The sequence below is a fragment of the Notolepis coatsorum genome (genome assembly GCF_963971535.1).
Source record: "Notolepis coatsorum genome assembly, chromosome: 15".
NCBI lineage: Eukaryota > Metazoa > Chordata > Actinopteri > Aulopiformes > Paralepididae > Notolepis > Notolepis coatsorum.
Genome location: NC_140179.1, coordinates 49,592,823 through 49,614,245, shown reverse-complemented (window position 1 = coordinate 49,614,245; position 21,423 = coordinate 49,592,823). Strand labels below are relative to the sequence as shown.

General features: G+C 47.6%; 1 protein-coding gene across 1 annotated transcript in view; it reads right to left on the bottom strand.

Annotated features, from left to right (window-relative positions):
* Window positions 1-21,423, bottom strand: part of ano2b (anoctamin 2b) — a gene marked incomplete at both ends in the record, with an annotated part of 266,111 nt that overhangs the window by 236,607 nt on the left and 8,081 nt on the right. Inside the window, 1 exon segment of the mRNA XM_084330997.1 lies at window positions 20,561-20,730. Within this exon segment, the coding sequence (XP_084187123.1) occupies window positions 20,561-20,730 (170 nt within the window).

Genomic DNA, 21,423 nt, shown 5'->3' with positions numbered 1-21,423 from the left:
GCTCATGGCGGCGGCGGCAGTCGCAAACGGCGTGCCGCTGCCGCAGCCACTGCCTGTTCCTGTCCCTGACGATCTCATAGGTCATCTATGGCAACGTCGCCCGGTGAGAGGGGTGGACGTTGTCTACCCATTTTTCCCCTCAATGGCGGCCTATGTCCGTCAGGGCCAGGTGGTCTCCCACATCATGGGCCTTACTCCCGCCTAGGTGCAAGTCACGCGGGTGGCGGGTTTGGTAGACGGCATGAAGGAGGGTGTGCCACGGCTTGATAGGCCGATGGCGGCGCTCCTTTATCCTGAGGTGGTGTGGGAGCCGTTACGGAAGCCGGTTCCCCAAGGGAAATCGGCGAGGCGGTTGGCATTTTGGAGCGACCAGTCATTTATCTCCGGAACACAATCTCTAGCTGCCACTTCTAACATCGCGCAGCTGGTGAGATTCATGTCCGGGATATTGACAGGCGGCACGGAGCTGACTGATTTACAGCATGATCAGCTCGCCCAGTCGGCAGGAGCCATCCTGCATCTGATTCAGCCGCAGGCTATAGCCGCTGGGAAAGTGCGCGCCCTGGCCACTCTGATCCAGCGCCACCTTTGGCTGGAGCAGGCGCGTGTGCCGGAGAAGAAGAGGACTCCCCTTCTGACGGCACCCCTCTCCGAGGCTGGACTATTCGGGTCGGCACTGCAGCTGATGACCTCAACCTGCAGGGAGATGCAGGAGAAGCGCTCCGTGCTCCAGCCTCATTTCCCTCCGCCCGATGTTGCCGGTGGAGTCAGACGGCCGCCGCGTCATCGAGGTTCCTCCGCCGTGGCCGCCGCTGCTACCACCGCCACTGCTGGACTTCAGCAAAGAAGGCCAGGAGGAGAGAGGGCGCCTCCGCCACTGCAGCCGGCCCATCTACGCCCGGAGGTGACGGTAGGGATCGTCGTGACCAGCCGCCGATTGTTTACCGTCCCTCCGGGGCTCCACGGGGTGGCAAATCCCGAGCGGCTCGTGGCAGGCGTCGCTAAAATAATTGACTTTTTCCCTCTGTGGTCCCCCCTGTTCCCTTCCCGGCCCTACTATGATTTTGTTGAAAGAAATAAGAGTCCCTCCTAAGGGAGGGACTGTATTTTTTGTTAACAAACTGTGTGTTTATTCACCAAACATGCAACGGAGATGCAACGTGTGAATCTTTCGCTAGTATGGGTTTGATAGGAGGGCTAGACGTTACATTCATGTTAGAGCTTAAGCAAGGCCTGCAGCCTACACTCGGTTGAAAAAGGTTTTTTTTTCTGCCTCGACTTGAATCTCCACATAAAGGTAGAGGTTAGTTGTGTGCTCTGTTGCTTAAACAGTGATATTGAGCTGCAACACTATTGTGTTGGTTTGCAGTAATGCTCGTATGAAAACGTACCGCGGCTCAGCCGCTCTCTTTCTCTATCAGATTTTCTGTGTCTTACAACATAGATACAGGTGTCGGGTTCACACACACACAACTTGGTCTTGCTCTAAACCCTGTTCACAGATGTGTCTGTGGTTAGCGTGCAGTGAATTAGCTTGCGCTATTCATTAGCATTGCTACTGAAGGTATCATATGGCTATTGTTGTTGTTGTATGCAAGGGTTGGGCTTGTGAGGGGGTACCGGATAAACCCCTCCTTCCCTCTTCTGATTGGTCAGGGGGTTATTGGAATCTCTTTTCATTCGGTCAGGGCCAAGCTGTTAGGCGGCTTGGAAAAAAAGGGGGGGGGGTTTCCCAGACTCCGCACCTATCACGGGCGGTTGAGTCTTGGGTTTCCCCCCGTCATAGCAAACGTCACTAGGCACGTTTCTATTGGACGACGGCTTCCGTGAGTTTAGACCCTCACGGAATCTAGGATAGGATCTGTTGTTGTCAAGTTGTCGGGGCAGAGCGTAGGAACTTACTGTTCTACTACGCTCGATATACGTGTAACTTGAGTCGGTTGGTCACATGACTCAATGTTACCATGACTTCAATCTATGGCTCACGTGGGAAGTCTCTCTGGGGAGTTCCGTCTCTCCTCTGTGGTGAGGGTGGCGGGATGTAAAAATGTAAAAATGTTTACCCTCGGCTGCGTCACGTGGGATTCATGTCAGTCGGTGTTTCTTTCTTTTTTAATAAAAAGAGTGGAGAATGTGAAGCACGACAACCTTCTTGTCGTTCTCCCAGGCGCCTTGAACGATCAATGTGGGGTCTGGTTAGACTGTCCATTGATATGTTTTGGGTCCCGATGCATACATAGTGCTGGCTCGGGGTGTTTCTGTTAAGAATCATGCAGGAGGCTAGTACGCCTTGGTTGCTTGTTATTAAAACAGCGTTTTTATAGGGCAACTGGGATGGGGGATTTTTTCCTCTTCCGAGAGCCTGTTACTGGGTCTCGACGGATTCTCGTTCATATCTGGGGGATGTTAACGGAATAGATCAGAACATAGGTAGAGGGGTCTCACGCCCTTGGGGGTGGGCCACTGAGCGAGGTATAAATAGGACCGTCTGGGTGGCGCCCTCTTTTCATGTTTTAGATGAACACGCATTTCTGCCCCCTCTCCTGGAGTGGGCATGTCGGCGTGGTTAGGGCACGGGACTGGTTCTGGTCACGCTGGTCCAGGTCAGTTAACCCGTTGTCCGCCGGGGATGCAGATCTGCTGTTCTGGTACCCTGAGGGACTTGCGCTTTTTTCAGGGGGAAAAATGCCGGGTCGGCCCGGGTGTCACGGGGTTAGGCGTTATAGAGACCCTTTGTTGGGTACATGTTGTACCTGGCACTATTGTAAGGGGCTGGTTCTCCTTTCTTTCGCTCCTCTCTCATGCATGGCGAAGAGGGGGCTGTTGGGGTGGTCTTCAGGACCTCCTCTGGTAACCATGTGTGCTTCCCGAGCCGCCGGGCCCGGTCCTCCTTCGACAAGCTCTGTCCCCTCGTTGAGAAACCTGCCGCCATTCCCCACCCAGTCCATGGCTGACGGATGCAGTGGGAGAACAAAGACAGGTCCTGAGAGCGGCTGAGAGGAAGTATAGAAAGTCACGCCTCACTGCTGACATCGACACATATCACAACCTCTTGTTAACATTCTCCAAAACCATTACTAATGCCAAAGCTTCTTTCTTTCACCATAGGATTGAGGCCTCTGCCAAGAATCTTCGCAAACTGCATGCTACCATGTCCTCCCTCCTCACTCCCCCCCCACCCCCTCCTCCCTCATATTTTTCTGCCGAAGACTTTGCGATCTTCTTTGAGGAAAAAGTGGAGAACATCCGCAGCTCCTTCTCCCAACCCCCACCCATTCCAAACGCTGAATCGAGAACCTCATCCTTCACTCTGTCATCTTTCTCTCCCATTACAGAAGCCGAGACCCTGACACTGGTAACGTCGAACCGTCCGACTACATGCCAGCTGGACCAGCTACCCTCCCCACTCCTCCAGACCATAGCACCGGACATCCTCCCATTCCTAACTGCAACCATCAACTCCTCACTCAACTCGGGGGTGGTCCCCACCTCCCTAAAACAAGCCAGAGTCATGCCCCTCATAAAAAGAAAACTCTGAACCCCACCATCATAGCCAACTATCGTCCTGTCTCTCTTCTCTCCTTCCTTTCTAAAACACTTGAACGTGCTGTATCCAACCAACTTACTGCTTATCTCTTACAGAATGACCTCCTAGACCCCAATCAGTCTGGCTTCCGGACTGGCCACTCCACAGAAACGGCCCTCATTGCGGTCACAGAGGCACTTCACTTAGCAAAAGCGAAAGGCCTCTCCTCTGTCCTGATTCTCCTAGATCTATCTGCAGCCTTCGACACAGTCAACCATCAGATCCTCCTTGCGGCCCTCGCAGGAATGGGAGTGGCTGGATCTGCGCTGACATGGCTGACATCATACCTCAATGACCGCTCCTACTAAGTGTCATGGAGAGGGACTCTGTCAGCCACCCGCCCCCTCCGGACGGGTGTCCCCCAGGGCTCGGTCCTAGGACCCCTTCTCTTCTCCCTCTACACTAAATCACTGGGTAACATTATCACGTCTCATGGCTTCTCATATCATTGTTATGCCGATTATACTCAACTCTTCCTCTCCTTCCCTCCCTCAGATATCCACGTCTCTGAGCGGATCTCGGCCTATCTGTCCGACATCTCCGCCTGGATGACGACCAATCACCTCAAACTGAACCTAAGCAAAACAGAATTGACCCCTGACCGACCTCTCCATCACAGTCGAGAATGCAGCTGTGACCGCGTCCCCGACCGCCAAGAACCTTGGTGTTGTCCTCGACGACCAGTTGAACTTCTCTGCTCACATTGCAGCGACAACCAGAACCTGCAGATTCCTCCTGAGCAACGTCAGAAGGATACGCCCCTTCCTGACAAAAGAAGCCACCCAACTCCTCGTCCAATCAACAGTCATCTCCCGCCTCGACTACTGCAACGCACTGCTAGCTGGCCTCCCGGCCACTGCCACCAAGCCTCTTCAACTCATTCAAAACGCAGCGGCCCGCCTGATCTCAAACCTACCGAAGTCGGCCCATGTCACCCCACTTCTTAGGGACCTGCACTGGCTCCCCATTGCTGCACGTATCCGCTTCAAGGCCCTCAACCTAGCATACCGTGCGGCAAAGGGAACCGCTCCCGCCTACCTCCGGTCAATGGTCTCTAAATACACACCCTCAAGACCCCTACGCTCTGCATCTTCTGGCCGCCTCAGACCTACTCCTATCCAAGCTCCCGGAGGGTCATCAAAGAGAAGCCGCCTATTCTCAGTCCTTGCCCCACAATGGTTGAATGAACTACCCATCCCAGTTAGGACAGCCGAATCCCGTCCAATCTTTCGCCATCGACTAAAGACTCACTTCTTCAACCATTATCTGAAATGATATAAAAAAAATTAAAAAAATCTAACCCTGACTAACCTTACTGTCATGCACTTGTCCTAATAAACTAACCTACACTGTAACACGCAACACTTTGATGAGCATTGTTACTCAGCTGATAGAGTTGTACCCTTCTTGCTGTCTTGTCGTACAGAACTTGTAAGTCGCTTTGGATAAAAGCGTCAGCTAAAGGACTAAACGGAAATGGTCCGAAGTAATGTTTCGTTGAAACCGTAGGCCTGGGATAACCCTTTTTCTTGAGGGGTTATAGGAACAACCACCGTCTGTGTACCGAGAGGGTGGTTGATTCCCTGGTGTGTTGGAGCAGAGTCAACTCCCGGGTTACCCGGTTGAGTGTGCCCCTGCACGTTCATGACGTCTGCCAATCGTGTCAGCCTTCTCTGCCTCGACCCCTCTGGGTGGGTTTTTTTTGATGGAGGCTTTGTCATGGTGCTCAACAACGCCAGCATACGCCCCTTCCGCCGGGGGGGCTGTTTTCAGTTGACCACTTTGGCGCCTGTCTCGTCCGCAGTGCTCCAGGCTCAGGTCTACAGCCTGCTGCCTGGTTTCCCCGGTGCGCTGCCTGCTTCCATTGGTTAACCTTTTTTGGGTGCTTTACGGCCATGCTGACTGCCTGTGTTGCAGGGTCAGTGTGCCAGGCGGTGTACTATTGGGGGGAAAGGGCCCGCTCTTGGAGGGGCCCTATCCGAATATGCTGGCGATGTGGGGGGCGGTTTCACTAAGTGACCGCCTGGTGGGGTCTTGATGCCTGGCGTCATTGACCTCTCCGGGCCCCCCTTTTTCCAGGGGATCCAGTCCCTTCAGTGGGTCTGGGTCTTCCTTCGCGCTCCGCTGCTACGGCCTTGCCACGGGGTTGAGTTTGCTCTTGACTCCGTGATTTTGGGGGCAGTAACGAGGGTTGTTCCTTCCGTTCGTTCCCTGGTGGCATGCGGGTTGTGCGTGTGCGTAGTCGTGGGGTCAAGCCACGATCTGCTCACCCTGTGCATTGAGTTGCTTGAGTTCCTCTTCGCACGGTCGGATCCGTCTCCCTCCCGTCCTCCAATAGGGAGGGTATCCTCCATTAGGGAGGGTCGGGGGGCTCGGTCCTCCCCGGTCTGATGGTTGTGGGGGGCCTCAGTGGGGTACATTTGTCGAGCTTCAGGCTCCCGCTCAGCTCCTGTAGTGCAGATGACGCTGAGCGGCAGCCAGTATGAAATAGAACGTAAGGTTATGTATATAACCAAGTTCTATGAATACTGGTGACGCTCAGCGTCAGGACGCCACTGCGGCCCTTGATCTCGCCTTGTGGTGAAAGTTTGGGAAGGAGGCGAGTAGGTGACCACACACCTGCTTATGAAGGTAAGCGGATAGGGGTGTGGCCAGACGAATGTTGGGATGTAAAGGTACATTGTGGAATTTTTTATTCAGTGCTCGTGCACGAAGTGAAGTGCGTGCAGATGACGCTGAGCGTCACCAGTATTCATAGAACTTGGTTATATACATAACCTTACGTTAACCTTTCCACTACCACACTACAGAAGGTTAACCCAACCGTCTGTAGTGTGGTAGTGGAAGGGTTTAAATCTTCTGTAGTGTGGTTGTGAAAGGGTTAACCCTTTGGTAGTGTGGTAGTGAAAGGGTTAACGTGATTATTTTGTGCTGATTACTTGTTTTTATCTTTGTTTTATCTTTGTGTTATTCTATCTCTTTTAAATGTATTCTCAAGGTCACTGTAAATGAGGGAAACCTCGGGGTCCCTCGAGTTTAAATAAAGGTTTAAAGAATGAATGAAACTGTGCATAATGACAAACACGTTCCGTACATGTCCCTCCCAGCTGAGCCTGTACTGTACTGGTAAATGTTCCGACCCAGTGCTGCCAGTTTAAACGAGGTAACTTGTCGATGTGGGTGAGATGAAGATAATGAAATGCAAAAATCTCGGAATCTGCATGTTTTGCTTAATATTTCCATTCTCCGGGTGCTTGTCACATGTAGTTCATAAAGAAATCCCTGTTTTCCAGGTTAACAGAGCTGCCAACACAGAAACCTTATTCCACTGTGTGACAAGTAGCTGAAGAAGTGTAATAAAAAAAAAAACACACACACATAGACATGTACACACAGATAGAGGAACAGACACACATACACATGGACATGCACACACAGATAGAGGAACATACACACATAGACATAGACATGTACACACAGATAGAGGAACATACACACATAGACATGTACACACAGCTAGAGGAACATACACACACAGACATGTACACACAGCTAGAGGAGCATACACACATGGACATGTACACACAGCTAGAGGAACATACACACATAGACACATACACACAGATAGAGGAGCATACACACACAGACATGTACACACAGATAGAGGAACATACACACATAGACATGTACACACAGCTAGAGGAACATACACACACAGACATGTACACACAGATAGAGGAACATACACACATAGACATGTACACACAGATAGAGGAACAGACACACGTACAGTAGACAAACATACAGTACATACTGTACATACTACTACATAAGACTACAGTAGGTGCATGCATGTACACACAGCTAGAGGAACATACACACATAGACATGTACACACAGCTAGAAGAACATACACACACAGACATGTACACACAGATAGAGGAACATACACACAGACATGTACACACAGATAGAGGAACATACACACATAGACATGTACACACAGATAGAGGAACAGACACACGTACAGTAGACAAACATACAGTACATACTGTACATACTACTACATAAGACTACAGTAGGTGCATGCATGTACACAGACACACACACACCTATAAACATATGGACACACAAATGATTGTATATTGCCATGAATCAGGGAACACACACACACACACACATGTAAAAGGACTGTAATGTGATGTAATTGTTGTATGATCATGTAAAGAATGTCACTGTCTACCATGTGCCCAATGTGCAAACAACTGTACTTTTTGTAATGATGATATGTAATAATGACCACTTTTAGGTGGAACAGCCTAACAAGGGACAGGGGTCACAAAAAATAACTTTACAATCTTTTATTTTTGAAAAGGTCCGGGACATCATAATGTCTTAACTTGCATTACGATTCAGTGCCATATTATATGGAAGTAGCCGAGTAGTTGTAAAGAAAGTACAATTCACTAATATTTCAACAATATTTATTGTCGGATTTCACATTGAACTGGAGGGACTAACGTACTCTAATAATAAATAAATGTCCTTTTCTCATTTCAAGTAGAATAATCGGCGCCCCTTAAAATAGAAATGCTCTCGTCAAAATGTATTGCTTCTCAATCATTTATGGGTTATATATGGCATAGGTTATCGTCGGTTATAGGTCCGGGTTTGGATAGGACGCTGTTTGGGTCTGGAGTGGACACAGATCGTGGTCCGGCTATTAGTGGCCTATGAATGAGGTATACCAATGGCTGCCGGTCATCGAAACTTGTAGAGTTCAAGAATTGCTAAATAGAATTTGTAGGAAACACGAGGGGAAGAACGTGGTTACCTAGTAACACTGCTGATACAAATTGACTGCCGTCTTGCAGAAACATTGGATCTCCAAAAACTCCAAAACCACTTTCTCACAAGCGATACCGACACTTATCCTACCACGAACCGTCTCGGCCAGTCCTTCGTGCCAGTAGCCATCGGGTACCACAACCGTGGGCACGGACTGTTGCCAATTGCTGGAGAGCTAACGGCTGGTGAACTTGAGAACTGACTATACAGTATGACTCTTAATAATAAACACTGGACAGTGGTGCAGTGTGTTACTACGGTTTGGACCATGTATACCATCATTACTATTACTACTGTCTGATTGAATCCTGCCACTCACTATACTGTGCACTACTACTACTGTTATCACTGTTATCATTACTACTTGCACTTTGTTCTATGTTCTATTATTATTACTACGTATCCTACATGTACCCCCCCCCCCCCCCCTCCTACAAGGGGATTCATAAAGGAACACTTGACTTGACTTGAGTCCTCAGCTTTAAGCAGCTTTAAGGCCGGTTCCAAGTGCTTTTATTCGGAAATACAGACTTAGACTTGGAGGATATTAATTTGCAGAAGGAATAGGGATCCTACAACTAGTCGTTGAGGACAGACACAAAGACAAACAGGAGGAAGGTTGTTGAGACCTAGCAGAGTTCATTTCAAACCTTTATTTCAACTTGTAAGACACTGAGCTGAGGTTACACTAGTGATGACAAGCTTACAAAGCAAACACACAGTTATCAGTAGATTCATACATAACGGCACAACAAATGAGAATAAACAGTAAAAACAAGCTAAGACGGTTACAAGTCGACACGCAGTGGTCAGAGAATCGGAGATCATACTTTTAAATGTAGCGAGAGAAGGAAGAACCTCAAACTTTAGGGTCAGTTGGAGGGCATTCCAGGTGTTGGAAGCATCAAAGGAAAAGTGGTTTTACCTAGTTCAGAAGCTAGTCAGTGTTTAGACTAGTGTAAAGGAATTTAAATCCAGGTCGCGTGAACCTGTCGGAACCGAGACCTAAAGGAGTGCGTATGAGGAGTGTGTGTGTCTGTGTGTGTGGCTGTACAGCATACTAGTGAGGACAGACTCTTTACAGCCCACCTTTCATGATGCGATGACATCGTGAGGGTCAAGGCTGATCTTAAGTGTTTGTGGTTCATGGTTGGAATGAGTGAAAATCAATGCGATGTCCTCGCAAGTATAGCAATACTAACGTGTGTGTGTGTGTGTGTGTGTGTGTGTGTGTGTGTGTGTGTGTGTGTGTGTGTGTGTGTGTGTGTGTGTGTGTGTGTGTGTGTGTGTGTGTGTGTGTGTGTGTGTGTAGGGGGGGTAGGTTATCACTGCTAGATGCCTGCAGGGGTCGTGTAGCCTGATCTCTCAGATGCTTGTCATCAGAGTCTTCTATATAACATGATGAAAAGCAAAGACTGTCGCCTTGGACGTGTCACTACGACAAATTTAACCTGGCATTTAATGACTGACATGTTGACAGAATCCAGACCGATTGACGTTATGCATAATATTGTTAAATCTGACATTTAAATTAATAAATAACCCCATCTGGTTTGCAATGAGTAAAACTGACGGCAAACTAAACGGTATTTTAAATCACAAGTCCGTGCGCTGCATGGTTAAACGATCCAATCGAACGATAGTATGGGGGGGAGAGAGAGAGAGAGAGAGAGAGAGAGAGAGAGAGAGAGAGAGAGAGAGAGAGAGAGAGAGAGAGAGAGAGAGAGAGAGAGCAAGTCCAAGCTCGTCTCTTCCGTGGAAACATATAACTGCGCATAATTCATCTTCGACAAAAACAAACAGAATAAAAATGCAAAGTGAAAACCACAACAACAAGGATGAACGAGTGTACTCACAGGAATCTTGTGTTCACTCGCAGAGCCCTGCATGCTGTTGCGCTCCGGAGACGCACAGAGATGAAGCAGAGCAGGTGGGAAAGTTGCGGTTGACAGAAATTATAAATTATGACAGCTTGATACAACAACATCGTTATTATCACCAAACATGAGGCCAAAAAATAGTTCAGGTCATTTCCCCCAACTCCGTCATCCCGGAGGGTCGGCGACGTATTATTATTATTATTACCCCTTTTTCTCTCTTGAATTTAGACTCGAGGATGGTCTATTAATGCAATGGCCACATGCTGGTGACAGCTCCTCATCTGCTGTATCTATGCAACTCTCTCCCTCTCTCTCTCTCCTCTCTCTCTCTCTCTCTCTCTCTCTCTATCTCTATCTCTCTCTCTCTCTCTCTCTCTCTCTCTCTCTCTCTCTCTCTCTCTCTCTCTCTCTCTCTCTCTCCCTCTCTCTCTGGATCTTGGAGTGCGATCTGCGCTCTCGTGTTGCTGCCCACCACCACCGGGGACTGTTGGCACGTCGTGCGCACCGGGCTCCGGTATCATCCATCATCCGTAGCATCCGTGACGCGGATCGTTCTCACCTAACCGGCCAAGACGCGTGAAAGTACTTCGTTACAACTTGAAAGGGAATGATTGTCTCATCGTGATATTGGATTGGATCCATGGACTGTGCATATTCGTGCATGAACAACTGGCTTGATATATCTCAGGGTGGGTCAGGAGGATAGAGCAGTCGTCTGGTAATCGGAAGGTTCCCGGTTCGATTCCCGCTCCTCCCAGGCAGAATGGCCAAGTGTCTTGATTGATTGATTGATTGAAAACTTTATTAACAGATTGCAGAATTTGTACAGTACAGTACAGCTCAAGTATACAATTGTTAAGGGGATGCAGACCAGAGAAAGACTTTCTTCTTGTTTACATCAGGGTCCCCCATTTTCAATTCATCATGACATACAGATAGACAGTAGGCCTACTGCTACATCTATACATTTATGACATACCAGATTTGCAAATACAGTAGCCTACTGTTTGTGATACGAAAAGAGTCCAGAAAAGAGAGTATATACATTTGATGTAGAAACTGTACATTAGGAGGTTGGGTGGGGGGGGTACTGTACATTGGAGGTGGTTGGGTGGGGGGGGGGGGGCGGTTGGGTAGGAGGGGGGGTAGGTGGGGGACACTGTACAACTGTACAAGCAAATGTACATTGGAATATTGACAAAACCATACTTGGTCATTTACTGTACATTGGAGGGGGTTGTGTTAGGACATTTACAGGGGCCAGTTTCGAATTGCAGTCTCCCGTAGGTGTTCTTTGAGAGTGTTTTTGAAAGTGGGTAGTGATTCACATTCTTTTACATTGATGTGGCATAATTGCGAAACGTGTTTAGTCCATTGTTTGAGCCGAATCTGGGTTTAACATGATTTGTGCTCCCTCTGGTGTTGTGATCGTGGTATTCACTTACCTTTGGGAAGTATTTTGACATGTACATGGGTACCTTGGTCGTGTAGTGTATCTTGTAGACCAGGCCCATTGCAAGTTGCTGTACTCTGTCGTCTACTCTAAGCCATCCTAGGTTCAAAGTGGGCAGGGGTGAGGTGGGTTCTAGGAGTAAGGTCAAGCAGTAGTCTGACCAGTTTGTTTTGAGATGTTTGTCATTTTGTTTTTACCGCCTTTGAGGTGCTTTGGTACCATGAGGTGCAAGCATAGTCGTAGTACCCTTGAATGAGTGCTCCTGCCAGAGTCTTCAGGGTATTCTTGTTTACCAGTGAGGAGATCCGGTACAAGAATCGAGTTCGTTGGTTGACTTTTTTTTATTACATTGGATGCCATTTTGTCACAGGACAAAACAAGACACTTAACCCCCAATTGCTCCCGATGAGCAGGTCGACCACATTGCATGGTTGCCTCCGCCGTCGGTGTGAGAATGTATGATGAGTGAATGGGTGAACGTGAGGAACAAAAATTGTAAAGTGCTTTGGATAAAAGCGCTATATAAATACACCATTTACCATCTCCCACAATATCTTGCGGTCAATTGCAATTCTGTCTCTGGAAACACCATGGATGAACAGCCATTGATAGTGGTGAAAACACTGGCCACCTGTTAGTTTATTTAAGAGAACTCCATATCCACAAAACAGGGCAGGTTTGCCTCTATCAGAAAGATTCATCCTACAGAATAAAGTGCCTCTTGTGTCTGCCTAAGAAGACATAAATAATAAATGGCGTTTGAAAATTATCCACATTGAACCTAAACAACAAAAAACACATTTAACACTTTGGACGCCAGACCCGTTGATAGTCTGCGCCAAGTCAAGTCAAGAGTTTTATTTGTCACGGCATACAGGGCATACAGTGAAATGCGGGTGGTCATGCCTGCAGCGATTGTGCAATAATACAAGTAATAAGAATAAGACATAACAGGTATAATGTACATAAAGTTTAAAATGCATGGTAAAAAATGCTAAGGTCCTGCGAGTGCAATACAGTGTTAAGCTACAGATGAGGCACTGGGTCTTATATACACTACTACTATACAATACGATACTATACAATATACAGTTATACTATATATCCTTAAGCTATCTTGCTATATCCATCTATATGCCTGGTGTGCAGCATGTGTGTGTGTGTGTGTGTGTTCATGCTAAAGTGACTGTTAGTGTGTGAGCGTATACAGTATGTGTGTTGTGTGTGTGCTCATGTGTGCTTGTGTGTGGAGAGTTCAGTGTTCAGGACTCTGATGGCCTGGGGGAAAAAGCTGAGCCGAAGTCTCTCTGTCCTAGTTGCTGGTGTGCGCAGGCGTTGTTGGGGTGGTGAGGGTCTTTCATTATTCTGCAGGCTCTGGATTTGCACCTCTTGTTATATAAGTCCTGCAGGGGTGATAGTGCAATACCCGTAGTACGCTCAGCTGAGCGCACCACTGATAGATTTAGTTCATTGATGATGCCTGGTAATATCTGATATCTGTGCTTAGGCTGCACACTGCTCTCTGTGTCTCTCTCCCCCTGCATGTGGCGTGACCTGATGACCTCTGGCTAGAGGTTCCTTCTACACAGGGCCCCGTGCACACACATGCACGCGCACACGCACGCACACTCACATGCACACGCACACACACTCACGTACACATGCGCACACCCAGCTGTCGCCCATGAGGAGTTATGGAGATGTTGTTCAAGAATAGGGGTCTTCTACATCTGGAAGCAATTAGCCCCCCTTCTTCTGACCAAGCCACACACACACACACACACACACACACACACAAGCACACACCACACAAACACCCATACATACACACACAGAGACATACACACACACCCCCCTCCCCTTTCTCAAGAGTGTATAAAGTGACATGTAATATGGACATTCTGCCTTTTGTCTACTGGTGATGTGCCCGCGCGGGGTGACTGACTGTCTTCTTCTCTAATGAATAAAAGCTCAGTTTGAGAAATACTCTGTCTCCGCTTCGTCTTTCGGCCGACTGGTCCACAACTAAATCAATTAAGAACTCACGACCAGGGATAGGCTAATCCCTAACAAATGGAGGTTCCAGTGAGAATTGATGTGGGCCAGCCGCAACCAAGGACGGAACGGGGAATGGGGACGCGGAGGAGGAGGAGACGGTGCAGAGGATCCAGCAGTCACTACCAGCTGTCTGCAGCACGTCTGAACCAGGGGTGAGATACCAGCAGCCCCTCAGACGTCCGTGACCAGACCACCAGACGACCGGATGACAGGCAGGAGGAGACGAAGGACAGACGGGCCAGGATGAGAGGCGACCGGAGGAGATGGCAGCTGTGCGAGAGGCCGGAGAGGAACACCGCAGCCAGGCACCGCGGAGACCGCAGATCAATCACCGCTGATCGTCGTCTACGACACGCAGTTCATCCACGACTAGAACGGGGGAAGCGGCCGCAGGAGAGACACTGAGCTGAGTTGGAGTGATGGTGGGCCGGCCGGCGAGAGGTGGAGAGGACAGTCTGAGACACTGGGAAGGCAGCGGACCGGAGGAGGCATGTTTGTCTAGGGGACCGCACCCTGGAACGGGGACCAACCTCAGGAGGTCAGCCCTTGCCCTCCAGAAGACGGGGCCGACCCAGGTGGGCGGTGCACTGTGACAGAGGGAAGGTAGCGCCCTGATGGACGTTGTGTGTGCCTGAGTAAGGGGGGTCCAACGGGGTTACTGTATCTTCTGTTAGGTTGCCAGAATCTGTGTTTCTCTCTTTCTTCTCTCTCTCTCTCCCGCTTTCTCCCCTCCCTCTATCTCTCTCTCTGCTCTCCTGATGTTGATTATCCCGTCTGGTATTGGATGTGATGCATGTAATGAGGTGACAATCGACGGATACAGATCAATGAACTGTGTGTTGACGTTTTATTTAACGTCAAAAGGGGGAATTGATAGATTTAGTTCATTGATGATGCCTGGTAATATCTGATATCTGTGCTTAGGCTGCACACTGCTCTCTGTGTCTCTCTCCCCCTGCATGTGGCGTGACCTGATGACCTCTGGCTAGAGGTTCCTTCTACACAGGGCCCCGTGCACACACATGCACGCGCACACGCACGCACACTCACGTGCACACGCACACACACTCACGTACACACGCGCACACCCAGCTGTCGCCCATGAGGAGTTATGGAGATGTTGTTCAAGAATAGGGGTCTTCTACATCTGGAAGCAATTAGCCCCCCTTCTTCTGACCAAGCACACACACACACACACACACACACAAGCACACACCACACAAACACCCATACATACACACACAGAGACATACACACACACCCCCCTCCCCTTTCTCAAGAGTGTATAAAGTGACATGTAATATGGACATTCTGCCTTTTGTCTACTGGTGATGTGCCCGCGCGGGGTGACTGACTGTCTTCTTCTCTAATGAATAAAAGCTCCATTTGAGAAATACTCTGTCTCCGCTTCGTCTTTCGGCCGACTGGTCCACAACTAAATCAATTAAGAACTCACGACCAGGGATAGGCTAATCCCTAACACCACTCTCTGTAGGGCCTTCTTGTCCTGTGCCTTGCTGTTTCCATAGCAGGCAGTGATGTTTCCAGTCAAGATGCTCTCTACAGCTCCGGAGTAGAAGGACTGGAGTATCTTCCCCGATACTCTGAACTTCCTTAACTGTCTCAGGTAGTAGAGGCGCTGCTTCACCTTTTTTACGACTAAGTCTATGTGTGTTGTCCATGTCAGATCCTCTGAGATGTGGACCCCCAGGTACTTAAAGCTGCTCACCCTGTCCACGGTAGCCCCGTTTATCCACAGTGGTGTGTGTGTCCCCTGCTGTGTTCTCCTAAAATCCACGATCAGCTCCTTGGTTTTACCAATGTTCAGGAGCAGGCTGTTGTCCTGACACCAGCCTGCCAGTACATCAACCTCCTCCCGGTAGGCCTTCTCGTCGTTGTCAGAGATCAGCCCCACCACCACTGTGTCATCCGCAAACTTCACTATGGAGTTGGAGCTGAACCTGGCCACACAATCATCACAATACAGCAGTGGGCTCAGAACACAGCCCTGGGGGGACCCAATACTCAGGGTGATGGTGTTGGAGGTCTGACCCCCCACCCTGACCGCCTGAGGCCTTTCACTCAGAAAGTCCAGTATCCAGAGTATAGTCGGGTTTTCATCGTTATTTCTTTTATTCGATATTTCCATTCATTACAGGCACACGGACATCTGGGTTAACATGGCGAATCGTCCTGAGAATGCAAAAGTGCAATACCGGCCGCATCCACCCAGGTGGCAGTATCGAGCACCCTTTGAAACATTATATCTTTGCCTGTGGGTCGATCAGAAGTCTCTGGTTGGATTTCTATTGGTGGGCAAGGGGGGCGGTTATAACGGTCAGATTGAGAAGCGTGAATTGCTCCCGGTGCATGATGTGTGGCGGATTATGTTGGCGACACGATCGACACCAATACTGGGACTCGCAATCAGATAATTGGAATATTCTTTTTGGGGTACATCCTAGTGAAGGTAAGGCCTATATATGGTATCAATCCTGCTGTGATCCAACCATGATTTCACTTCGATCACAATATATGCGTATTTTACTCCACAACGTGTGCCGTTGGTGACGATCAAAGCATCAAAAAACGCCCCCCACCCCACCCCACCCTTTCATGCATTCATGATGAAACATAATACCGATAATATAGATGTGATTTCAAAATAGTAGCGTGTACAGGCGAGAAATGGCAACGTTTTTAGTGAATTGCACGTATTGCTGCATAGCGTAGTTTTCTGGGATTAGACAGGATTATTCTAAAACTATAGTCATATTCACCACGGTATAAAACGGGAATGTATGGATGACATTTTTTTTTCTTTAACACATATTGAACGATAGATAGTCGATGTCAAATGGGCCATAGTATTGTATCCATAGCTATAATATATAGTTATAGCCCTGAAAACACCACCACGTATTCCTATATTTTAGAGCGTCACGCTTTTAACAACACATCACGCATATCGCTCTGGTGTCCAAAGTGTTAAAGGTGCTATAGATAAAATTTTTGGCACTCGCAGCAGATGTCGAGTGAGTCTTGACCATTTGGCAGAGAAAAAAACATATATATCCTGGGAAATATCCCTTGCGTGAGATATCGTCACCTCCAGAATTTCCTTGGCTACAAAAACGGTCAATCATTTTCACCATCAGAGGTGATTGGTGCATCGGAACATTATGCGTATGTACAGTAAGTGTAAGTAAATTAAGTAATTGCAGTGATCAGTGAAGGTACGATATTGTCGATATTACATATAGTTTGCAGGCAGAAAACAAAACAAAAGACAATTTCTGGCTATTTTGTTTCTTTGTACTTTTACTTTATATTCATATGTTTTAACACTAGATACATAATTTTGATATGTACTGTTTAAGTACATTTAATGTGAGCTACTATAAGACTTTTACTCAAGTGATTTTCTTAAAGGTGACTAACTTTTACTGGAGTGCACTTTCAAGTACTTTATTGACGGTGGTCTGTGACTCATGTCTCCGTTTTCCAAACAGGAAAAACATGTTCCGAGACGTTCTCTTTTTCCACCTAAACAGTTCACTAAAATATGTTTTTAACAACTTTTTAGGCGAGAACTATAATATTTGATAGTTTGACAGTTTGATCTGAATTCAGTGAGCCAGATACGTTGCTTTGGACGGATGTATTTACATGAAGTTAAAACCAAGTTAGCTTTCCCAACTCCCAGTCTCCTGCCCTGCATATAATATGAATAGAATGCGGCATGCTGCTGGACCGCAGTGCTTTCGGTAGAAATGTCCCAATTCAGTTAACTGGTATAATATGGAAGCGCCTAGCTGTGCCATGTTGTTACTATTAAAGCATTTTGTGATGCATTCTGATTCTGATTCAGATTCAAATTTGTTGTCATCATACAGTACAGGTACAGTACAATGAAAAATGGTTTGGCATCCAGCCAGTGCAAATGTAACAGTAAAGTGCAATACGCTGCTGTCGGGACAAAACCCCAACTTTTCAGCAGATGAAAAAAACGAACACAGATTTGAGGGTGAATAGAGTTAGGCGGTTTAGACAGATGATCGGTTTAATGCTTTCCCATTGTTTAAACCTTGTAAAACCCACACACACATATGGAGGATGATCTACAGAGTTGATTTATATTAAAAAATATATATAAAAAAAAATGGAGTTATGAGGTTTTGTCCCGACAGCAGCGAATAGTAATATACAATGTACAGGTGATTAAATTGGATATAAAATATAATAGAGGACTACTGAGTAGTAGTGCTATGGTAAATATATATATCTGAGTAGCGGTGCTATGGGTTAAAGTTAAACTCACTCTCACATCCTCAAAAGACGCATTGACACGGTACAAAGAAGTGAATTCACCTCTTGGTATAGCGGTCTGTGTTGTTGCCTGCGGTGTGGGAGACCGGGGTTCAACTCCCACTCAGGGCATCGAAGTTTGAGGTGACGTTGTCACAACCGTTACATATATATATAGCATTATTGTACCTGCTATCATATTATAATGTCATGGTTCCAGCCTGCCAGTGCTCCTCCCTCTCTCTGTCTCTCTTCTCCCGCTCTCATTATGGTCAAGTAGGTACAGCTGTGGTGTCAACGAGGCAGCTGATCTGTGGTCTGTGGGCAGAGTACATCATGGTATATAACCCCACCCCAGACGTGGAGAAGCTGTCAAATCGTAAACTCTGGTTACCAGTTAGTCACGTTATATTGCTCGTGTTCATTATTCTGTTACTTCTAGTTGACCTTGTCGAACTGCATTCTCATCCTCTCTCCTAGCCTGCACGGTGAAGACCTGGAGACACCGACCTGCCCGGCTAAAACCTGGAGACACTGGCCTGGCTCACAAGGAACTGCTCTGACTCACGCCCGGTTGACGACACCTGCCCCTGCTCTGACGCCGACTGTCTGATTCTCCTGCCCCTGATTACCACCCCCGTGTACCGACCCCTGCCTGGACATTGACCATCCATTAAAGGCACCCATATCGGGTTTGCACCAGTTCTGTCCCTGTCTGCATATTGGGTTCAATACTACATCCGTGACATTATTATGTGTAGACTATAGTTTGAGGTAGGTAGTTATCATCATTTTGTCGTCCTCAGACGAGCTTGACAACGGAGTGTCCAGTCTTCTCGGTCATCCACACATACAGCAAGCTCCACAGAATTCTCCACTCCTGCATCTCTCCTCGGCACGCCCACGTATGTCGGCGTGGGACGTCCTCGTGATCGAGGTCCGTGTGATCCTGCTGGCTAGAAGCTCTCTATGCCTGTGGCAATGGCCGGCAAGTTTCATCCTCCTAAGCTAAATAGTTCAGAGTTCATACAGTATGGTGTAACAGAGCCTAGAATATAGACAATGAGAGCCTAGAGTATAGCTTGTGTGTTGTATTTTCTGTCAAAATGTATTAATTTAATTTTGTGTAGTTATTTATTCACAGCGCTTTTGTCACCACGAAATTGCAGGAAGTGTTTGATGCGACACATTTCTTCCTGGGGAAGGACCACCAGGCGCCCCTGACAGGGCAGAAAAAAACGTGAATGAAATCTACTGTAAGTACAGTTATCTTTTTGTAATGTAAATTGCTCCGCCATCTTTCATCTGATTGAGCCGCATTGTTTTTCTAGACGTTCACAGAAAGGTAAAGAAACGAACAACGTTCTATTTTATGGCAATAACGTTCAGGTTTGTTCGACCCATGAGATATGATCCGGAAAATAACGTACAAATATTAAATCACGCTGGAAGTCAGATGATTGACAGGGTACACTTTGACTGCTGTTTTGACAGTTTTAGGGTCTTTACTCTTTGAAAAAGGTCTTTACTCTACATTTGAAAAAGAAATGCAACATTAATTAATACTTCTGTATTCATCTATTTATGGTGTGGTATCAATCTTGTACCGGTACCGGACTGTTCGGGCTTAAGGGGTTATGGTTAGGGTTTGGTCGAGGCTATCAGAAAAGTGTGTCTTGAGGGCGGCTGGGTAGCGCAGCGGGGGGGTAATTGGTATAACGACTAAATTGGGATGGGAGAAAAATACAGAAAAAGGAGGAGAAAAAGTAGATCAAAAGAAAAAAAGAAAAGTGTGTCTTGTTAGTCTTGAGACACTTGTGTCCCACCCACGCGAGTGCCCTGGGTTCATTCCCTGGATCCAAACCCTGGACATGCCTATACCCCATACACCAGGGGTATTCAATTGAAATTCAAAGAGGTCCAGTCAGAGAGAATGTCCTCAAGCAAAGGTCCAGAAAACCATAATGTCTTAACTTGCGTTATGATTCAGTGCCATACACATGGAAGTAGCCTAGTAGTTGTATCAACGTATGTACAGTATGTAGTCGACAAATGTCTGTCAAATCGAATAAAGAAAGTACAATTCACTAATGTTTCAACAATATCTATTGTCGGTTTTGTTATTGAACTGGAGGGACTGACGTACTCTAATAATAAATAAATGCCCTTTTCTCAATTCAAGAAGAATAAGCTGCACCGCTTAAAATAGAAATGCTCTGTCAAAATGTATTGATTCTCAATAGTTTATGGGCTATAAGTCATAGGTCATAGGTTATAGGTCCAGGTCTGGATAGGACAGCGTCTGGCTCCGCCTATTTGTGACCAATGTAATACACTCTTTGACACAAACACATTATGCAAAGACGCAAACAAACACTGACACACACACAGACATACACACTATGGATCAAAGTGTACACAACTTACGGTCCGCTGCCTGGCTTCAAACCAGTTGGTAGGCCCTGGGTCGTCCAGTAGGTCCAGTCCCACACCAGACAACTCCCGGGCCAGGTGGAACAGAACATCGCTGTGGATGGATGATGACTCGCTGAGCGCCGTGGCAACCCTGGAGGCACCCGCCCTGTTGCTCCTTGGCTCTTGGAGGAGGAGGGGGAGGGAGCGGAAGGGGAGATACAGTGGTGTTGAATAAGGAGGCATGTGAAGACTGTTGGTGACTTTATTCAAGGTTAAAGTCCCAATCAGTACTCCAAACTACCTACCTCGTACTATATTCTACCCACATACTGTAACTAAGGCAGTGGTAGATCGCTTATTACAGTTCAGTTGTTTTTTTGCTACTGGAGCAGACAGACATAGAGAAAGAACCAGCCCTAAGGAGGGCTGGGGGAGGTGAAAGAGCAAACCACGAGCAAGAGAGCGAGCTATGAAGGAGGTTGATTGAAACCTTTATTTATACTCAGGTGAGCTCTGAGGTGAGGCCACCTCATTTACAGAACTGCTGAGTGTACAACAAGATAAAACAACAAAACAATGTGCAGTGCAATCAGTTAAAAACAGTTACAACATGAATCATAGAGAAGTTAAATCAGACATTTAAATTCCGTAAGGGAAGGAAGAACTTCCAACTTTGGAGAGGACCCAGAGAGAGGACCCGGAGACCCGGGACCGGGAGCCCGAGCAAAAAACCCCGGGGGGGCATGGCAGCCAGGAGGGCTGAAAACGGGTGCACAGGCCCGGAGAGGGGGGGCGGCCCTGGGAACAGAGGGCCGGAGAGGGAAGCAGGACCTGGGAGAAGCGGCCCGACGAGGGGGGGTGGGGATGGGCACCGA